The 20,612-nt window shown below is 39.0% G+C and overlaps 1 protein-coding gene across 8 annotated transcripts in view; it reads left to right on the top strand.

Annotated features, from left to right (window-relative positions):
* LRP6 (LDL receptor related protein 6) overlaps positions 1–18,365 on the top strand; it is a 177,578-nt gene extending 159,213 nt beyond the window's left edge. For 6 of the 8 annotated variants that reach the window (XM_025283268.3, XM_025283267.3, XM_044941156.2 and 3 more), the window contains 6 exons: positions 194–430; positions 1,299–1,409; positions 5,754–5,984; positions 7,479–7,615; positions 8,262–8,359; positions 12,916–18,365. In XM_025283268.3, coding sequence (XP_025139053.1) covers positions 194–430; positions 1,299–1,409; positions 5,754–5,984; positions 7,479–7,615; positions 8,262–8,359; positions 12,916–13,210 — 1,109 coding nt within the window. In that variant the 3' untranslated portion in view covers positions 13,211–18,365. The remainder of the gene's footprint in view (positions 1–193; positions 431–1,298; positions 1,410–5,753; positions 5,985–7,478; positions 7,616–8,261; positions 8,360–12,915) is intronic. The other 2 variants (XM_025283271.3, XM_044941157.2) reach the window with 1 other exon arrangement.
* The last annotated feature ends 2,247 nt before the right edge of the window (positions 18,366–20,612 follow it).

Below are 20,612 nucleotides of genomic sequence, written 5' to 3'. Positions count from 1 at the left end.
AGTTAATGAATCTCAGTGAAGTAGTGTAAAAATTATATCTCTTTTCCGATTCGGTAAGATAAGTTATAGATTCTATGTGTTATAAAGTGTTTTGTATATGTTATCATGAAATGGGCTTCACTCAGGTGTAAATGTCAGTGCCTCTGTGTGACATGACTGTGTTTTTCGTTCCCCTCCCCCTATTCATTTGAAGAACCCCCAACATGTTCTCCTCAGCAGTTTACTTGTTTCACGGGAGAAATTGACTGTATCCCTGTGGCTTGGCGGTGTGATGGGTTTACTGAATGTGAAGACCACAGTGATGAACTCAATTGTCCTGTGTGCTCAGAGTCCCAGTTCCAGTGCGCCAGTGGACAGTGTATCGATGGTGCTCTGCGGTGCAACGGAGACGCGAACTGCCAGGATAAGTCAGATGAGAAGAACTGTGAAGGTATCTGCGATTCCTAGGCCTGGTTACAGATTTCCTTTTTCCATTAAGTTGTTTGAAATTCAGAGTTTTGCTTTGGCTCATTCAGTGGTAGATTTGGGGTTTTTCAAGTGGGTTTGACTTTATTATTTCTAAACATAGTAGCATGTTCTAAATTGTCTTAATTCGCTTAATGTGTGTAAGATTTATACACATTAATTAGCTTTGCAGTTGAGAAATGACACCAAAAGATTAGCCCTTCAGTATGTAAAAATGGTCCTTGTTTGCAGTGAGCTCTGAATGGGGCTTCCCTGGTAGCTCAGCCGGTAAAGAACCCGCCAATGCAGGAGACTTGGGTTTGATCCCTGGGTCGGGAAGATCCCCTGGAGAAGGGAATAGCTACCCACTCCAGTATTCTTGCCTGGAGAATTCCATGAACAGAGGAGCATGCTGGGGTACAGTCCATGGGGTCGCAAAAAGTTGGACATGACTGAATGACTAAGCACACACACATGATACATTTATTAACAACATAAAGTAATTTCATGTTTGCTTCTCATCCACTAACTTTTAACAGAATATAAAACAACCACAACAAAAATATTCTCTGGAAATCTTTAGTGTCTAGAAATGCATGTAGAATTCTTTTAATCCTTAACAGAATTGTTAGTGAAAGATGGAATTTAATATAAAGGACAAAATAGGAAGTTTCCTGCTAGATTGCTTTTTCTTCTCTTTTCTATCTCTCAGTTGAAATCCCCAGAGAACTATTTGTAAGTTTTCTCTAAAAGTCTGATTTTTCATGTGTGCCCAGAATGCTCTCTTTGACTTCTGCCAGGCTTTACACGATAGCAAAACTAAGAAAACTATTTACATTTTTTTCCCCCCACAGTACTCTGTTTAATTGATCAGTTCCGCTGTGCCAATGGTCAATGCATTGGAAAACACAAGAAATGTGATCATAATTTGGATTGCAGTGACAAATCAGATGAACTGGATTGTTGTAAGTATGATGAAAACCTTGTATTACTCTTAAGGTAGAATTTTCTTTTTTAAAATAACAGTATTAGTCTTGAAAGTGTAAAAGTGAAGCTTGCTCAGTCATGCCCGACTCTTGGTGACCCCGTGGATTATACAGTCCATGGAATTCTTCAGGCCAGAATACTGGAGTGGGTATTCTCCAGGAGATCTTCCCAACCCAGGGATCGAACCCAGGTCTCCCACATTGCAGGTAGATAAGGGAGAATTTTTAATGTTCTTTTCCTTTTCATTATGTGTGAGGTTCACTTACAATCAGTGCTTTCTTATTAAGAAGCAAGTTATTGATATTAGTTATTTGTACCTGAGATTTCTTACATATACATTTAATCATTTCTTAAAGATAGTAGTTTTCTTATGTTCAAAAACCTTCACAGAAACATTTAGCAAAGCATCATAAAGGAATATTGTTTTGTGAAAACTAAGGTTAGGAAATTCTCAGTTTCAATATATGGAAATTAGTGGTCTAAACTTAAGAATTTCTGAACATTTGTTGTTTAGTCACTAAGTCATATCTGACTTTTTTGCAACCCCATGGACTGTAGCCCACCAGGCTCCTCTTTACATGAGCTTTCCCTGGCAGGAATACTGGATTGGGTTGCCATTTCCTTCTCCAGGGCATCTTCCCAACCCAAGAACTGAACCCGCATCTCCTGCATTGGCAGGTGGGTTCTTTACCACTGAGCTACCTGGGAAGCCCCTTCTGCACGTTAACACATGTTTAAAATTTCCCATTTTTTTTCTTGTGTAATTTTCTACCAGTCTCTCGGTGACTTTAAGAGCTTCCTTAAAACACAGCCTGAGAATACTTGAGCCCCCACATATATATTCCTGAGCCTAAAAACCTTAGGCTAAATAGCCTGTTGTTTCTTCAAGGTACACGACTACTGACTAATGTTCTAACATGAAATGTATCCCCAGTTGACAAATATTCCATTTGTCAAGTATTGACAAATGGCATTCAGCGCAAGCCAGGTCTCCCCTGTCGAAACTGATTTTGTGGAATTTAGACAGAACTCATTTTAAAACTCTTTAAATTGTGACAAAGACTTCAAGGTGATGTTTTTACAAAATTCAAGTGGGATCCTCACTGAGACTACTGGGATCTGTTTCCGTTTATTCAGCAGACCTTGCTGAGTACTTGCTATGTGCTAAGGGCACATCACGCCTGTACCAGGTTCCTCAAGAGTTCTCTGTGGCCAGAGGAGGGTCGGAAGAGGGATGTTCAGGCCAGGCAGATATGGATTTGAATTCTAACTCCACCAGTAAATTATTTGCTCTTGTTAGACCTCAATTTCTCCATCTTTAAAATGAAGATAATATTTAGTATGGTGATTGTGAGAGGATTAAATGATTTAATGTATATGAAACAGCTTAAATCAGAGTAGGTGTTATTGATAAAGGAGTGTGATGAGTAATGATAAATGTGCTGTAATAGAGATCTGTACAAGGAGTAGCACAAAGAAGAGAATGGCCAGATCTTTAGAAACGAAGATGGGCTTCAGCAAGGAAAATATCTTAGAAAAATGCGGTAAGGTTGGGTGGGTGTTGATCATTGAATAGCATTACTTATGCAGTTGAGTGGAGAGATTGCATTCTAGGTAGAGGGACTCTCTTGTCCTGCCCAAAACCAGAGTGAAATGGGCACTTTTGAGAAATTACCTGTAAATTGGACTGCCGAAATATAGGCTGCTGTCTTGAGGTGTGTCGGCAGAAGCTGATATATGTAAAGGTGAGATCACAAAGGACTTTGCTTTTCCTCTAAAGAGTCTGTAGACAGCATTCCAGAATAACATTGTTGTTATTGTGTTAGTCACTCAAGTCGTGTCCGACTCTCTGCGACCCCATGGATGGTAGCCCGCCAGGCTCCTCTGTCCATGGGATTCTCCAGGCAAGAATACTGGAGTGGGTTGCTGTTCCCTTCTCCAGGGGATCTTCCCAACCCAGGGATTGAACCTCGGTGTCCTGCATTGCAGGCAGATTCTTTACCGTCTGAGCCACCAGAGAAGCCCCCAGAATGATGAAGAGCCATTAAAAGCCTGAAGTGGAGGACTGGCATGGCTGTGTAATTGTGAAAGTAGTAAAGTAGATGGATTGGAGGTGATAAGATGATAGGCAAAGAAATCTGTTAGCTTAGGTGCTTTCACATGTTTTGACCACATGGAGAAGAATACAAAGATGTGGATGTACATGTAAAGAAATGAGAGTCATGCAACAGTATTTACCTGTATTGTATGGAATGCATTCTGAAGTTTTCTGTTTCAGAATGCTGGTTTCAACACATTAAATTGTTTTTACCAACTTGCAGGCTGTACCTTTAAAATGTTTCAGAGACTTGTAGTTCAGGAGAATATGGTGGGTGTCTAGATCAAGGGAAGCAGCACTGGTGGAGAGGAGGGAGCGGATAGATTTCAGAGTTATTTCAGACGTAGAATGAAAAGGTTTTCATAACCTAGCTTAGAGGTGATGAGTTTAGGTTGAATTAGCAGGTAACCTCATTGAATGACTACACTCATAAATGAGACTATATGGCAGAGACTAAAAACCAAAATATCATTGTGTATCATGACTGTGGATATCATGTTCAGCTGATGTAGGTTTTTAATTATTTTTTTATATAAATTTAAATGCTTATAATTTGCCACAGGCACCATTATTTATTCATGATCTGCTTTGTCCCTGGAATCCAGGAAATGTTGACAAATGGTGGTGACTGTGAGTTCAGTTTGGATTACGTGGCTTTGAAGCTGCCCCCTTGGGTGTCCCATTGAAGCTATTAAGAAAGCTGTTAATAACTGTGGGTCTGTAGCTCAAGAGAGAGAGATGGGCTTTTCGGTTTATTCTTGATAATTACAGCTGAGGCAGTAGGTGAAATCTCTGAGGGAGAGGAGGCAGAGGAGGAAAATAGCAGGAGGTAAACAGAACTCTAGGAAGCACTGTACTTGAGGCAGACGGGAGAGAATGACGCCAACGAGAGGAGACAGAACAAATAATCAGAGATGGTAAAACTAAGAGAATGGTGTCCTGGAAGGGGAAAGGATCAGACATTTTTGAGAAAACAGTAGCCAGCAGTACTGAATGTATAGAGTTGTCAGTGAGATGGAGAGTGTTTTGACTATGGCATATAGGAGAACTTTACCAGACTAGTTTCATTGTGGTAGTAAGGACAGAAGTCTACTTTCAGTGAGTTAAAATGTGACGCAGAGACAAAAAATTGAAGACAGTGAGTGTAAACTATTCTTTCTTGAAAGTTGGCGTTAGAAGGAATGCCAAGGCCCTGGGTGGCAGTGGGGGAAGGTGGGGAATGAGAAAGATGGGCTGGTTGCATATGGGCTCAGAGCCCATAGGTGATATAATATGTGACCCACAGCCCCTCCATGGTATATAACTTGGTGATGTCGTTTTCTTTCAATTCTTAGGTTTAATCATAAGATGAGTTTAGCTGTGTGGATGGGAGGTTTTGAGGTGAGGTGGAACAAAAGGAAAGTTTTAAGAGATACACAGTTGTGAAATACAGTCTGACTATTCACAATGGAAGGATTTTCCTTCTCAATAGAAGAGTAATATTCTGCATTTGATGAGCTCTTTTGCTATATTTTCCCCTATCTCTCATGTTGGTGCCCTGTTTTAAAGTCTCAGATAGCTTGGGGATCCCATGAAGGTTGCTGACATGGTCCTCTCATGCTCCGGCTTTTCTCTCTGAGTCCTCAGCTACTCTGGTACCAGAGACCTTATGTTCCTTGCCCTCAGGCAACTAGACTCACCCTTAAGGCAGCAGCATATTGGGCCTGAGAGCTGATGCTCATCGGTAGCTTCTAATTTCTCTTCACCAGGCATAAATGTCACTTTTCAGATCTAAAATCAAGCTCAGAGCTGATTTTGGCTTCTTTACCATTCCAGGTAAAATGTTTGACCCTAAAATTTTCTTAGACATTTCCAAATAATATTGATTTTTATGATATACAGAATGAAGTAGGATAGATTTTGTCTACATATGTGTTTTTAAACTTCTTAATGGTGTTTTAATCTATAATTCACTTAACATTTTTGTTACCAATTTACAGTTATACTTTCCAATGTATTGTCCTATGTCTTTTTTCACCTAGGAGTCATTCGTTTTGATTCCTAACAGTGACATTTATCTGTTTACGTATCCATGGGGCATGGTGTGTATGTATTCATAAAAAGGAAAAATGTGTGTGAGTCGTCTTCGTTAGGCTCAAATTCTGCTTGCACACCCTCTTTCCATTACTGTTTTGAACCTGCAGTTGTTTTTCCATTATGTAACTGTACTGCATTCCCATTTTAGATCCAACTGAGGAGCCAGCACCACAGGCCACCAATACAGTGGGTTCTGTTATTGGAGTAATTGTTACCATCTTTGTGTCTGGAACCATATACTTTATCTGCCAGAGGATGTTGTGTCCACGGATGAAGGGCGATGGGGAAACCATGACTAACGACTATGTAGTTCATGGACCAGCTTCCGTGCCCCTTGGTTACGTGCCACACCCCAGTTCTTTGTCAGGATCTCTTCCAGGTGAGCCAGGACTGACCCATTGAGAATCAAGTCTTGGCAAGATTGCCAAGCTTCCATTATGGAAACAGAATACTGCCTACAGTCTACTTCATTGTAGACTATTTTGGGTTTAAACAGTTACAAGGACAAATGTTCGCTTACTTTTAGCACCTTCTTTTTACACAGAAGACCTTAGGTATGGTTTGATAGAAATTGGCAAAGGATACAAAGCGAATACATGTACATACAAGCATTTATATTAATATATCATACATTTATTGCATGTACACTTCATTTCTGGGTTTCCCAGGTGGCGCTGGTGGTAAAGAACCTGCCTGCCAATGCAGGAGATAGGGGTTCGATCCCTGGGTCGCGACAATCTAGAGGAGAGCATGGCAATGCACGCCAGTATTCTTGCTTGGAAAATTCCATGGACAGAGGAACCTGGTGGGCTACAGTCCATGGGGTCACAAAGAGACTGAAGTGACTTAGCACGCATGCACTCTGCATTTCTAGATGTGCTCTACTAAAGTTAATCAACTGGCCATTTGTTGAAAAGAATCATAAACCATAGTTCATTTGGTTCACTACCAAGAGACCTGTACTACGGAGCCCAGGAATTAGAGAATCCCGAAAAAACAGATGAGGTTTCCTTTTCAGCAGATTTAGAAATGCCTGATTGATAGCAGGGAGGAATACATCATCTTACGTTTTCTCCTAACTTAGATGAAGACAATGGGAGGAGGGTTTATTCAAGCATGGCCAGGGTGCCAGATGTTCTGTCCTTGGGGAAGACTGCATTCCTCTAGGGAAGTACAGCTTTCTTTTCAATGTCTTTTGGTACCCTTAATGAAAAGAAGCCTTTCTTGTAACGAATATGGAGAAAGAGATACCAGGCCAAAAACCCTGTGAAAATAACTTACTCTGGTTGTTAGCTGTAAGGAAATAGATGGTTTTTAAATTGTTAATAGATTCCGTTGCCATACCTAGTTTGTTAAAGGTGGAATTTGGGAAGTCACTTGTGAAAAATAGAATTTCTTCTTTAGCATTGTGGTTGTGATTACAACAATATTTGCATCTAGTAGATAAAGAAATAATTTCCCATACATTGAATTTATGCTCTTAATGGGTTTACTTTTCTTTTGAGCAGACCTATTGCTTTGTCTAGCCTGCTTTGCACTTCTGCTCTTCACAGTTCTTTTTTTCTCAGGTCCTCTAAGAGACTGAAAACCTCTCGTCTTGAAGAGCTCTGCTTCCACCCTGGCGAGTAGGAAGGGCCAGGAGCTATTCTTGGCCTTGTGTTATAGGCCAGCTCTCAATGGAAGTCCCCACTTCTAGAGAACATTTGTTTGCCTTTTCCATTAAGTATTTTCAATTATTATTGGGAAAAGAGGGCATACGTTGTTTGAAAATGGAGCTATTTGACTATTGATATTTGTAATTCTAGGACTAAATAAAATTATTTCATGCCTTTTATAGATTGCACTCAACTTCAGTATTTATCCTTCATTTTAGGAATGTCTCGTGGTAAATCAATGATCAGTTCCCTCAGTATCATGGGGGGGAGCAGTGGACCCCCTTATGACCGAGCCCACGTCACAGGAGCATCGTCAAGTAGTTCATCAAGCACCAAAGGCACTTACTTCCCTGCAGTAAGTAGCCTGTTTTCCTCTGTTCACTTTGAATGCTGAGATAAATAAGATCTTAGATGTTTAACTTATTTATTAAATATGGGTACTTAGTGATGGTAGTATAAAAGGTTTTAATAGAGAATTCAGACATACAAGGCCCAAAGGATTTACCACCACCATGTGAGCACTTAGAATGTGCTCAACTTAATGACTGTGTAGCAGCCAGCATATCTGAAAGTATCAGACATGAATTTCATATACCAGGTGAAAGTAGAACTGTTGAATAGTACCTCCTGAGAGGCTAAGTACCATCATTCTGTGACCTCCCAAAAGAAGGAAGAATGTGGTATTTCTCCTAAGTAAGTAATCTTTCTCTAAACATTTATAGTTTTAAAAATCAGAACCCAGTTGTGCTACACGTTAAACCAGTAACTTGTAGGTTGCAGATTTCCTTCTCATCACCTTGTGTTATTTACACCTAATGAAATTGTGTCTTGAGGGGTGGAGAGCCATAGTCCTAAAGTACTGTTTTAGGTTAATTCTTTGAAAAAGAGGAAGTGAAGAAGAATATGAACAGAGATGAAGGAAGAGAAGTTGAGAAAAGGCTAATAGTCTCTGTCTGGATAGACTATTCTTATTTCAATCATTTGGTTTTCTTTCCTTTTAGATTTTGAACCCTCCGCCATCCCCAGCCACAGAGCGATCACATTACACCATGGAATTCGGTTATTCTTCTAACAGCCCTTCCACTCACAGGTCCTACAGGTAATACACATCCTCCTCCAGTGTCAGTCCACATGTTTATTAGAAGGAAGTGTTTGAGTTTTGAGTTTGCTGTGGCCCTGGCTAAGTGGATGATGGCCACCAAGAGAGAACAGGTATCTTGTAGAGAGAACAGGCTTCTTGTCTGGGTAATGCTGGTGTTGCCTCTACCACAAACCCTTTTCTTTCAGGGCATTAGACTTCCTTTAATTAACATATCGTTGATGCACAATATTATGTAAGTTGCAGTTGTGTAATTTAGTGATTCACAATTTTTAGAGGTTGTTTTGTTCCATCTGTAGTTATTACAGAATATTGGCTATAGTTCTGTGTTGTACAGTATATCCATGTAGCTTATTTTACACCTAATAGTTCATACCTCATTCCCCTGTCCTTTGATTTCTCCTTCCCACTTCTCTCTTCCCAGTGGTGATCACTAGTTTGTTCTCTATCCCTGTGGGCCTGCTTCTTTTTGTGTTATTTTCACTGGTTTCTTGTATTTTTTGGATTCCACATATAATTGATATCACACAGTATATATCTTTCTCTGTCTGAGTTATTTTACTTAGTGTATATCCTCCAAGTCCATCTCATGTTGTTGCAAATGGAAAAATTGCATTCTTTTTCATGGCTGAGTGTAGTCCACTGTGTGTGTGTGTATACACACACTACGTCTTCTTTATTCATGTGTTGATGGACACTTAGGCTGTGTCCCTATCTTGGCAATTGTAAATAATACTGCTGGAAATTTGGGGGTGTGTGTATCTTTTCAAATTAGTGTTTGCAGTTTTCTGGATATATACCCCAGAGTGGAACTGTCAGGTCATATGATAGTTCTACTTCAGTTTTTTAAGAAGCAATGGCTACCTCAGTTTGCATTCCCACTAACAGTGTAAAAGGATTCCGTTTTCTCCACATCCTGCCAGCACTTGTTATTTGTGTTCTTTTTGGTGATAGTCGTTCTGACTGGTGTGAGGTGATAACTCACTGTGGTTTTGATTTGCACTTTGCTGATAAATAGCCACATCAAGCATCTTTTCATGTGCCTGTTGGCCATCTGCATTTCCTCTTTGGAAAAATGTCTGTTCAGGCCTTCAGGGAACTCCATTTTTTAAAAGGAGCCGCAGTTTTTTTTGTGGCTGGCTTTTGTAGTATTAAGATAGAGCCTCCAGGCTTTGGCAGTATTCTAAGGAAAAGTTACCCCCAAAGTAACTTGATTTCAGAATATGTTACTGCTGAGGTTAGGTTTGATTGATCATCTCAGTGGAATGTTGGGATAAGATGAAGGTCCGGAGAGTTAGGAGAGCTCTAAAATAGCAGAAGTATTAAGGGCACAGAATTTGAGAGAAGCTGAAAGAAGCTTAAGTTCACCTCTTGCTTACATATGTTGTTATTACAATCTGGAGTGAAAGGTTTCTCATATAGTTACATGGAATAATCGTGACTCATTAAAATAAACTGCAATGTGTTTGTAAGCCAGAAAAGGGGAGATATTATGCCTTTGTGCTCATTTATGACTGTGGAGCAGAGTGAACAGGTTCAGTCCTAGTGTGTCGTCCTTACTCTTTTGTCTTATGGACAGGCCAACAGAAAGTCAAAAACTTACATTCTCTTCAGACATTTAGTGCCCTTGTTTATTGGCATTACTCAAGTGCCCATTATCTTCTCAATAAGGTGTTTCCTGGCATTCCAGTCGATTGCCCTGTTATATATATAACCTTATAGATGTGTAGAAATGAAGTGGAAACTATACCGTATCTCATTCAGAATCTTTATGTCACTTTATGGATAAGATAGGTTTGACTCTGAACTGATTGATTTTATGTTTTACTTAAAGTGCTGCTTTCCCTACCCCAGGTTTGTTCTAAAAAGTCAAAATAGGCAGAAACCTGAAAATTGAAAAAAAAAAAACAAAAGGAAAAGAGCTAAAATTTTACTTTTAAACAATTTCTTTAAATTAAACAGTTTGATTCAGGTAGACATAATTGCATCAAAACCAGTTCTTTTTTTATGACAACTTTTTTGTTTTGTATTGGACTGTAGCTGATTAACAGTGTTACGCTGTGATAGTGTTGGGTACACAGCAGAGTGACTTGGCCGTACAGACACCTGTTTCCATTCTCCCCCAAACTTCCCTCCCATCCAGGCTGCCACGTAACATTGAGCAGAGCTCCCTGGGCTATACAGGAGGTTCTTGGTTAACCATTTTAAATGTATCGGTGTGTCCACGTCCATCCCAAACTCGCCATCTATACCTTCCTCCCATGGTCCGTGTTGTGTTTCTCCAGCCCCTACCTCCGCCAGCTGCACTAAGTTCATTCTCTATGACTGTCTGTCTCTGAGAAACAGTTCTTATTTAACTGTCCCACATCTCAAATTAAGCCCAGTTTATTTCTTCAGAGTGAAACTTTTCTCATTTAAATTTTCTTGGGGGTGGGGGGAAAGTTTGCAAAACTTAATACATTTTGTTAATCTGTTTCCTTTCTCTCCTCTGGTGTTTTGTTTTTTCCTCCTCTCCTGTGGAAATGGAAGTATTGGGCCTTTTAAATGTTGAGCCAAGAAATTTCACCAAGGCTCACCACCTGATTGGACAGAAAGATAAGACCTAAAAAATACTGTGACATCATGTCAATACTGGTAGTAAAAGTGCTTGAGAACCTGCTTAGCAGGTCATGTAACTTTTGGTCTTTTATAGCCATTTCTTTTGATATGGAGGGCTTGCCTCAAGTGGCATGTATCCTGAGGTGTGTTACCTGGCGCATCGTTAGATGTTTTATGCTTCAGTTTTACACTTGCTCTTGCCCCACTGTTGCAGTCATTTTATTTGATGAGAAAGCATATAAATAAATCCTGATTGGGATAAATATGAAATAAGATCAACTTTACTATACTTAGACTATAAAATGGCATAAGAAGTTATAGTAGAAATGATGGATAAGCTATGGTACATATACACAATGGAGTATTACTCAGCCATTAAAAAGAATACATTTGAATCAGTTCTAATGAGGTGGATGAAACTGGAGCCTATTATACAGAGTGAAGTAAGCCAGAAAGAAAAACACCAATACAGTATACTAACGCATATCTATGGAATTTAGAAAGATGGTAACAATAACCCTGTGTACGAGACAGCAAAAGAGACACTGATGTATAGAACAGTCTTATGGACTCCGTGGGAGAGGGAGAGGGTGGGAAGATTTGGGAGAATGGCATTGACACATGTAAAATATCATGTATGAAACGAGTTGTCAGTCCAGGTTCGATGCACGATACTGGATGCTTGGGGCTGGTGCACTGGGACGACCCAGAGGGATGGTATGGGGAGGGAGGAGGGAGGAGGGTTCAGGATGGGGAACACATGTATACCTGTGGCGGATTCATTTTGATATTTGGCAAAACTAATACAATTATGTAAAGTTTAAAAATAAAATTAAAAAAAAAAAGAAATGATGGAAAAATCAACACTTTTTAAGTCAGCTCTTAATTTTACTAGTACATTTCTCTTTCCAGTGTGCCTTTTTCTTTAGTTAGCCACACTACAAACTTAACAGTTATAGATTGCTTGAAAAGATAGCTTAAAGGGTATACAGAAATAAATTAGGTCTCTGAAATATGTTTTATAAAACTCACTGGTTCTGTATGGATACCTGGAATTTGTCATTTTGGTGGTCAGTTAGAGCCGCTCTTATGACAACATGCTTGTCTACGTACAGCATAGGAAATTGACACTTCTTCCCCCAAATCATGGTAATTTCTCTGTACTGATAGTATTAGTAATGGGATAGATATGTTCCTTAAGCTGTCTACCAAAATTCAGCCTGGCTTGTACAGTATTTGTACAAGAGAGAATGAAGTAAAGAGAGTAATGAAGTCTTCGGTCATCATTAAATTATTCATCAGGTAAATCATAGAGCATTTGAGGAATGTTCGGGGAATGCTCACATGTTTGAGTAATGTAAAATCATAAAGACACATTCTCACAGATCATGGAAAGGCAGAAATTGATGTCCACTATACAGACTAAATGCAAAATGAGAGATTTTTTCCAAAGATGACCATTAAATACATCTTTAGATAGTTCCTTCTTATTGATACAATGTTACTTAAAGATGATGTTTTTTAGTCACTAAATCTAGTCTGACTCTTTATGATCCCATGGACTGTAGTCCACCAGGCTCCTCTGTCCATGGGATTTCCCACACAGGAATACTAGAGTGGGTTGCTGTTTTCTCCTCCAGGGGATCTTCCCAACCCAGGGATTGAACTCGCATCTCCTGCGTTGCAGGCGGATTCTTTACTGTGGAGCCACCAGGGAAGCCCAACTTAAATACATAAGCACACATCCAGAGGTTAGAATGAGTTCATCATTCACAGGATGATGCTGTCTTCCTCCTTCAGCCTGCCTTTGAAAATTGCCTCTTGGTTGGTGCCAGTTTAAATTGTCATAGTTGATTGTCTTCCAAGTCAGGTTTACATTTAATGCCTCTGTATTTGGATAGAGAAACCACTCTTCTATAAAGCTAATTCCTCTTTTCCTGCTTTCTTCCCTGTATCAGCTACAGGCCGTACAGCTACCGGCACTTTGCGCCCCCCACCACGCCCTGCAGCACAGACGTGTGTGACAGTGACTATGCTCCTAGCCGAAGGATGACCTCAGTGGTGACGGCCAAGGGCTACACTAGTGACTTGAACTATGACTCAGAGCCTGTGCCCCCACCTCCCACGCCCCGAAGCCAGTACTTGTCAGCAGAAGAGAACTATGAAAGCTGCCCGCCTTCTCCATACACGGAGAGGAGCTACTCTCATCACCTCTACCCACCGCCACCCTCTCCCTGTACAGACTCCTCCTGAGGAGGGGCCCTCCTCCTCTGACTGCCTCCAACACAAAAGTGTAAATACGAATTTGGCTGCGATCTGGAGGGGGGGGAGGGAGCTATTATTGAAGGATGAGGCAGACCGTGTACAGTTAAAATTATAAATGGGGTAGGGAAAACTGGAGATATTTGTACAGAAGGAAAAGATATTTATATATTTTCTTAAAATAGCAGATTTGCTGCTTGTGCCATAAAAATTTGTATAAATAATAAATTTGTACTAAAAGTTTTATTTTTGCAAACTAAATACACAAAGCATGCCTTAAGCCCAGTGAAGTGACTGAGTACAAAGGAAACAGGAATTTAAAAAACAGCATCACTGACCAGGAATGTCTGGAGCTTTATTGATACCAAAAATTTAAAAAAAAAAAAAAAGCAAAGAAATTAAAGTCCATCTCAGCAGCAAACCATATATACTCGGAAGGAGCCCAGTGGCCTTCATGTTAACTACCATTTGAATGCCAACAAGTTTAAGAAATGAAAGGCAAAAGAAAAAAATACTAATTTTGGATAAAAGGCTTTGTTTTCTCTAGGGGTCCAATAATTTTAGTGAGGAAGATAGATGTTTCTAAAAATTCATTCGGGGTGCTGCTGTTGTGGGAGAGATGAGCTGTCTGGTAAGATGCTATGGGGCCGTTTTGTTTGCAAGCCTTCTGTCCCTATCGTAAAAGTCACCCCTCTGTCATACGTCAGTAATTCCCTGGGTGATTTCACCTTGCTTCCTCCCTTAGCAGCATTATATTTTGCCAAGATACCATAATTTATTCACCATAAAATCTGGGGATTGATTAAATAGAATTTGCTAAATAAAAGTTTCATTGTAATATTTCTACTAACTCCATTCCCCAGTCAGCTTAGCTCTTCAATTGGACTGCTGTGTCCACATAAGGATCAAAGGTTAGACAAGTTACTGTTCCTCTTTATTCCAAGATTGTTTTATTGCTCAATAAGTGTCTTTTTACAGCACATATAGAAAGTGTTTAAGAGTTACAAATTTAACCATTAAGTTTTTGTTGTAAATTAATCATATATCCTTGCAGTACTTTCAGCATATAAATAATATCACAGTATGAAATCATTTATATATATTTTTTTTTCCTAGTAAAACATTTAAATATGTTCCGGTTAGAGACAATCTATTTTAAAAGAGGATTTTTTTTGTTATCGTTAGGTTTTCCCTTTATTAGTTGTTGGTGACATTTTCATGTTCTTTAGGCTGATTTTTCTCAGAATGATCTCTACACACATAACCTCTTTCTAATGTGTGGCGTGAGTTGAATACAGTATCTTTCTGTTAACCTAATGTGAATATTAGATTGTTTTCAAATTATCCATGAATTACTTTTATAATCACCTCTTATATATTTTTACGTGTCTTCTCTCTTACTCCATTATGGATTAAGGTGATTTAACAAATTTAACGATATGGCTTACATGAGAAGGAAAACTGAACTTTTCAGCTGTTGGAACTTGAGTAGAGGGGGATAACGGAAGGCTCTTCTGTGCTCTGCCTGTCCCGTGTGGTACTGGGGCTGCTGCTGCTTCAGCTGTCAGGGCTGACCCGTGAAACGATGCTGGCACTGCTCTGCCACCTTGCCAGAAGTCAGTTTCCTGCTTTTTCACATGTTTCCAGCATTTCTCTGCTAAAGTTGAATGTGTTTTTATACTAATGTATTTTTACCTTAACAGATGTTGGTCAGTTACTTAATGAATGATGATTTTTTTTTTTTTTTTTAATTCTGTTTTGCTGAGGCCACCCTGTCTAGATTTCAGGGCCCAAGAGAAAACAATGGAAGAAAGGATTTATAATTTTGGTGGAGGTGAACTAACTTTTTAAGCAATTAAAAATACCTAAGTAATCTTTTTAAAGAATTTAAAAATGCGGTTTCAGAATATCACATCGGTTATTGGGGTACCTTATATGAATCTAGTGCACTTGATTTTGCATATAAATAAATGGTAATCCATCAGCGTCTTGCATTTCAGTCAGACGAGCGTTAACTCTTCCTGTTGACGAAACAAAGTGCTCAAGTTCTAACAGAATGGAAATTGAAGTTGCATTCTGTGACACACAGAGGCACTTGATGCTCACATGAAGATGGAAAGGTTAGCAATAACTGGGTATCAATTAAAATATGAGAATTCTTGATGTTTACATTTTTTAATGTGCATCTTTATCTGGTGGGCTTCCCATGTGGAAACTTGCACTATAATGAATTAAGAAGAATACTGCCTTGTTATATCTCAGTTCAAGTGCTTGTACTGCGATGGCAATGGCCTCTTCTTGCAAAATACTAATTTGTGTGCCAATTTGTTTGAAATTATTTGAAGGCAGTTCAGCTTAGTCTCAGAATCCTCTTTCTCAATGTTTGAGATGGAGTCTTAACATTTTGGGGAATATTTGAAAGGTACAGTTTGAGAGAATTGTCAAAATTGAGGATGGATTTATTGGTCCTCAGGTTATATGGACAGTTAAGCTTTAAAGTAGACCATCTTGTTTATTAAACACAAGATCTTTAATTGGAAGATAAAAAATTAATGTGAGCACAAATTGGGGGATAAAGAATACAGTTTTGAATTTGGATTATTTTGAATTTGGATTATTGCTAGATTGCATTAGCCAGCTGAGGGGCAATGAATAAAATTTAATTATGTTCCTTAAATATAGTAGTATTTGTCGTGATTGTGTATCTTGAAGTGTGCCCACTTAGTGATGTGATTAAAATGACCTGAGAATTGAACTTTAGCATAGCATACTTTCTGTGCACTACAGTAAGCTTTTCTTCACTGAAGTGGTCTTTTATACTTCTAAACTTTTATAACCTTAAACTTTGCTCCTGCAGAGCTTTGGTTTTTTGAACCCTGGCCCAAAGAATTTTGCTGTTTATATCAGATATTGGAATATTCACAATTAACAAAAAAACAGTTAAGGCGTAGAATTTTCTCAATACTGATTTTTCTTTGGGGAATTTTATTATGCATCTGACACTTGCTGTAAATCTAGCATATCGTGAGATATTACATGTTTAGCAGAAAATTATTATTATTTTAATTTTAATACAAAAATACTGATGTACCACCAAAAGATATCTGACCCTTTAGTAAGTTTGAGAACAGCTGTTCTGAAGGACTCATATTTAGAAATGAAGACTTTACAGTACATTTTTATCTAATATAGACCATTAATTGGGATGGGGCTTTGAGCAGAGGATTGACTTTGTTCATCATTTTAAAATATTCCAAAGTCAATAATTTGTATAAGACCAACTCATTTGATACTAAGCTATAGAAATAGCCACTGTCTGCATTAGATTGCAGTCAGTTTGGCAGGATAATTTTTTGTTTTGTTTTGCTATAAAGGCTCATTAATGAATACTGCCAGTAGGTTTAGTAGCTGTGTCTTATCTAACCTGTTAATGAACTGTGTATATTTATGTGGCCTGATATCAATAATCATAGTATAGAGACTATTTTTGGTACAGGAAAGGCCTGCCTTCAGCAAGCAAGCCTCGCTCTCTGCAATAGGTCTGCTGCTGTTGTTTTGTGCCTAGACTAGATTCTTAAAAAGTATAGTTTTTAAAATTGCTTTATCTCTTGCAGGGGAAAACTTGTTAGTTCATTGATTTTGCATGTCATAAAAGCAGCATGATGGTTATTACTATTACACATCTAACAAGATTCAGGAAAAAAAAAAAAACCTTGGCCTCTTTTCATACCTCCCAAGTATGTCATACTTTCAATATGTGTAGTACTTCATTCTGAATAATGACATGAGTAGTATGCCTGGAGCGTGGATATGAATATGGGATTATCAGATGGCTGTCAAATGTTTGAGCATCAATAAATGAGACTACAGAGGAAGTGTAGACGTGGACCAAGTCTTAAAGAAGTTCATAATCAAGCACTGTTTAATACATATTCTCAGAATTCTTAAACTCAAGAAATTTAATTTTGTTTGGTACTCCTTTCCTTATTTCACATCTAAAGTGAACCGAGAGAAATAACAGATGATTTTACAAAGTACTGTAGCATATGTATAGTTTCTGACTTCTGGAATTGCATCATTTTACAGTGGGCTCAAACTTGAGCTTTTGAAATTCTGAAAAGTTTTAAAGGATTTTGGACCCTAACGCATAACATGATTTTAAAATTGTGAATCCATATACTTGAGATATTTGACTGGATTCTGCATCTTTTTCAAGTAATTCTAGACCTGAATGGAGAGGGAGGAAGATTCTTCAGTTAATCTAGATGATTTAGAATGAAATTACTGACCTCATCCATATTCAGTTCAGGTAAACTTTATTGTTCCTTTTCTTTTTTTATAAGCCATTCTTAAACCATTCTTAAGTTACTGCTGAAAAAAAATCATCATGACTTTGCAGATACGATTATAAAGAAAGTGATATCTTATACTCAGAAGTGGAAATAACTTTTAATTTTCCCATTACTTCGGGTTTGTCCAAAAGTTAACACCAAAGAATTATACAGTCTGCTTTGCTTAACTGTCCATTCTTTAAGAAATAATTTTTTAAAAATCACATATAAGCAGGGCAGGGGTATAGATACATAGAAAGATATATATATATATATATATATATATAGAGAGAGAGAGAGAGAGAGAGATCTCTATTATATCTCACTAAATACTAATGCCTAAGTAAGAATATTAAAAAGAAAATAAAACAAGTCTGATTAAACTAAGGTTACATGAAATTGAGTATCTAGGATTAATTGAGAACATTTTAATAAGAGTAAAGAGGATACTGAGACGCTTAAGCTGGACTAGCCTTATTTGCAAGTGAAGGATCTGGTGCTGCTTTCAGATGTTTTATCCTCTGTGTTTTTAAATTTTTTAAGCTTTAATCTTCGTCATTGTCTTAAAGTCAGCTGGTGTTTCTTGTTCATGGACTTTGGTACGATGGTGCTTTGCAAGGATGTAATTATATTTTAATGACCAACATTTGGTCAGCCCTTGTCCACTATTCACTTCCCCCTTTTTGTAAAATAAGTGCTTTAATTTTAAACTGTATAAAAAATACCTTGTATAAATCCCCCTTTTGATTATTACAGTAAGTTGAGTTGTAACAAATGAAATGTTGATTTTTATAATAAAACAGTGGAAAATAAAAGTGTCATTTCTTTTCAGCAAGAAATTGAAACGGTTGTGCTTTGCTATGATAGATGAATGCTGTGTTTCAGACACAACAGAACTCACCTTTATTGTTTGCATTTCAAATAAAATACAACTTTGGAAGAGAGGTTTGAGCAAGGCTTTGCTTTGTGCAGTGTTGACAATACCTGTGATTGGGAACAAAATAAGGAAGATTTGAGTCGGCTTATCCTCTGCACAGCAAAGCCAATCTACTGACACCAGGTTGTGGTAAAGGAAAGCACCACATTCATTTGCAGGGCGCCAAGCAAAAAGAATGGGAAGTTTGTGCTCAAAGATCCAAACTCCCTTGTGACTTTCAGGGAAGGTTTTTTAAAGGCCACATTTGGGATAAGAACTGCAAAGGACTTGACCTTGTTCTGGTTCAGTTCAGTTCAGTCGCTCACTCGTGTCCGGCTCTTTGCGACCCCTTGGACTGCAGCATGCCGGGCCTCCCTGTCCCATCGCCCACTCCTGGATCTTACTCAGACTCATGTCCATTGAGTTGGTGATGCCATCCAACCATCTCATCCTCTGTCATCCCCTTCTCCTCCTGCCTTTAATCTTTCCCAGCATCAAGTTCTTTTCATATGAGGCAGTTATTCGCATCAGGTGGCAAAAGTATTGGAGTTTCAGCTTCAGCATCTTCCAATAAATATTCAGGACTGATTTCCTTTAGGATGGACTGGTTGGATCTCCTTGCAGTCCAAGGGACTCTGAAGAGTCTTATCCAACACCACAGTTCAAAAGCATCAATCTTCAGTGCTCAGCTTTCTTTATAGTCCAACTCTCACAACCATACATGACTACTGGAAAAACCATAGCTTTGACTAGATGGACCTTTGTTGATGAAGTAATGTCTCTGCTTTTTAATATGCTGTCTAGGTTGGTCATAACTTTTCTTCGAAGGAGCAAGCATCTTTTAATTTCATGGCTGAAGTCACCATCTGCAGTGATTTTGGAGCCCAAGAAAATAAAGTCAGCCACTGTTTCCCCATCTATTTGCCATAAAGTGATGGGACCGGATGCCGTGGTCTTAATTTTCTGAATGTTGAGCTTTAAGCCAGCTTTTTCACTTTCCTCCTCTTTCACTTTCATCAAGAGGCTCTTTAGTTTTTCTTCGCTTTCTGTCGTAAGGGTGGTGTTATCTGCATGTCTGAGGTTATTGATATTTCTCCCAGCAATCTTGATTCCAGCTTGTGTTTCATCCAGCCTGCCATTTTGCATGATGTACTCTGCATATAAGTTAAAATAAGCAGGGTGACAATATACAGCCTTGACGTACTCTTTTGCCGATTTGGAACTAGTCTGTTATTCCATGTCTAGTTCTAATTGCTTCATGACCTGCATACAGATTTCTCAAGAGGCAGGTCAGGTGCTCTGGTATTCCCATCTCTAAGAATTTTCCACAGTTTGTTGTGATCTACACAGTGGATGGAGGTGGGCTGCAGTCCATGGGGTTGCTAAGAGTCAGATATGACTGAGCGACTTCGCTTTCACTTTTCACTTTCATGCATTGGAGAAGGAAATTGCAACCCACTCCAGTGTTCTTGCCTGGAGAATCCCAGGGACGGGGGAGCCTAGTGGGCTGCCGTCTGTGGGGTCCCACAGAGTCGGACACGACTGAAGTGACTTAGCAGCAGCACATAGTCAAGGGCTTTGGTATAGTCAATAAAGCCAAAGTATATGTTTTTCTGGAACTCTCTTGCTTTTTTGATGATCCAGTGGATGTGGGCAGTTTGATCTCTGGTTTCTCTGCCTTTTCTAAAACCAGCTTGAACATCTGGAAGTTCATGGTTGACGTACTGTTGAGGCTTGCTTGGAGAATTTTGAGCATTATTTTACTAGCGTATGAGATGAGTGCAATTGTGTGGTAGTTTGAGCATTCTTTGGCATTGTTTTTCTTTGGGATTGGAATGAAAACTGACCTTTTCCAGTCTGTGGCCCCACCCATCATCAGAAAATTGGATTAAAGATTTACTGAGCATGGCCCCACCCATCAGAACAAGACCAGTTTCCCCCTCAGTCAGTCTCTCCCATCAGGAAGCTTCCCTAAGCCTCTTACCTTCTCCATCAGAGGGCAGACAGACTGAAAACCACAATCACAGAAAACTAACCAGCCTGATCACATGGACCACAGCCTTGTCTAACTCAGTGAAACTGAGCCATGCTGTCCGTGTAGGGCCACCCAAGACGGACGGGTCACCGTGAAGAGTTCTGACAATGT

Source organism: Bubalus bubalis, chromosome 4, assembly GCF_019923935.1.
Source record: "Bubalus bubalis isolate 160015118507 breed Murrah chromosome 4, NDDB_SH_1, whole genome shotgun sequence".
Classification (NCBI taxonomy): domain Eukaryota; kingdom Metazoa; phylum Chordata; class Mammalia; order Artiodactyla; family Bovidae; genus Bubalus; species Bubalus bubalis.
Note: the sequence above shows the minus strand (reverse complement) of the source record. Positions and strands in the feature narration are given on the sequence as shown.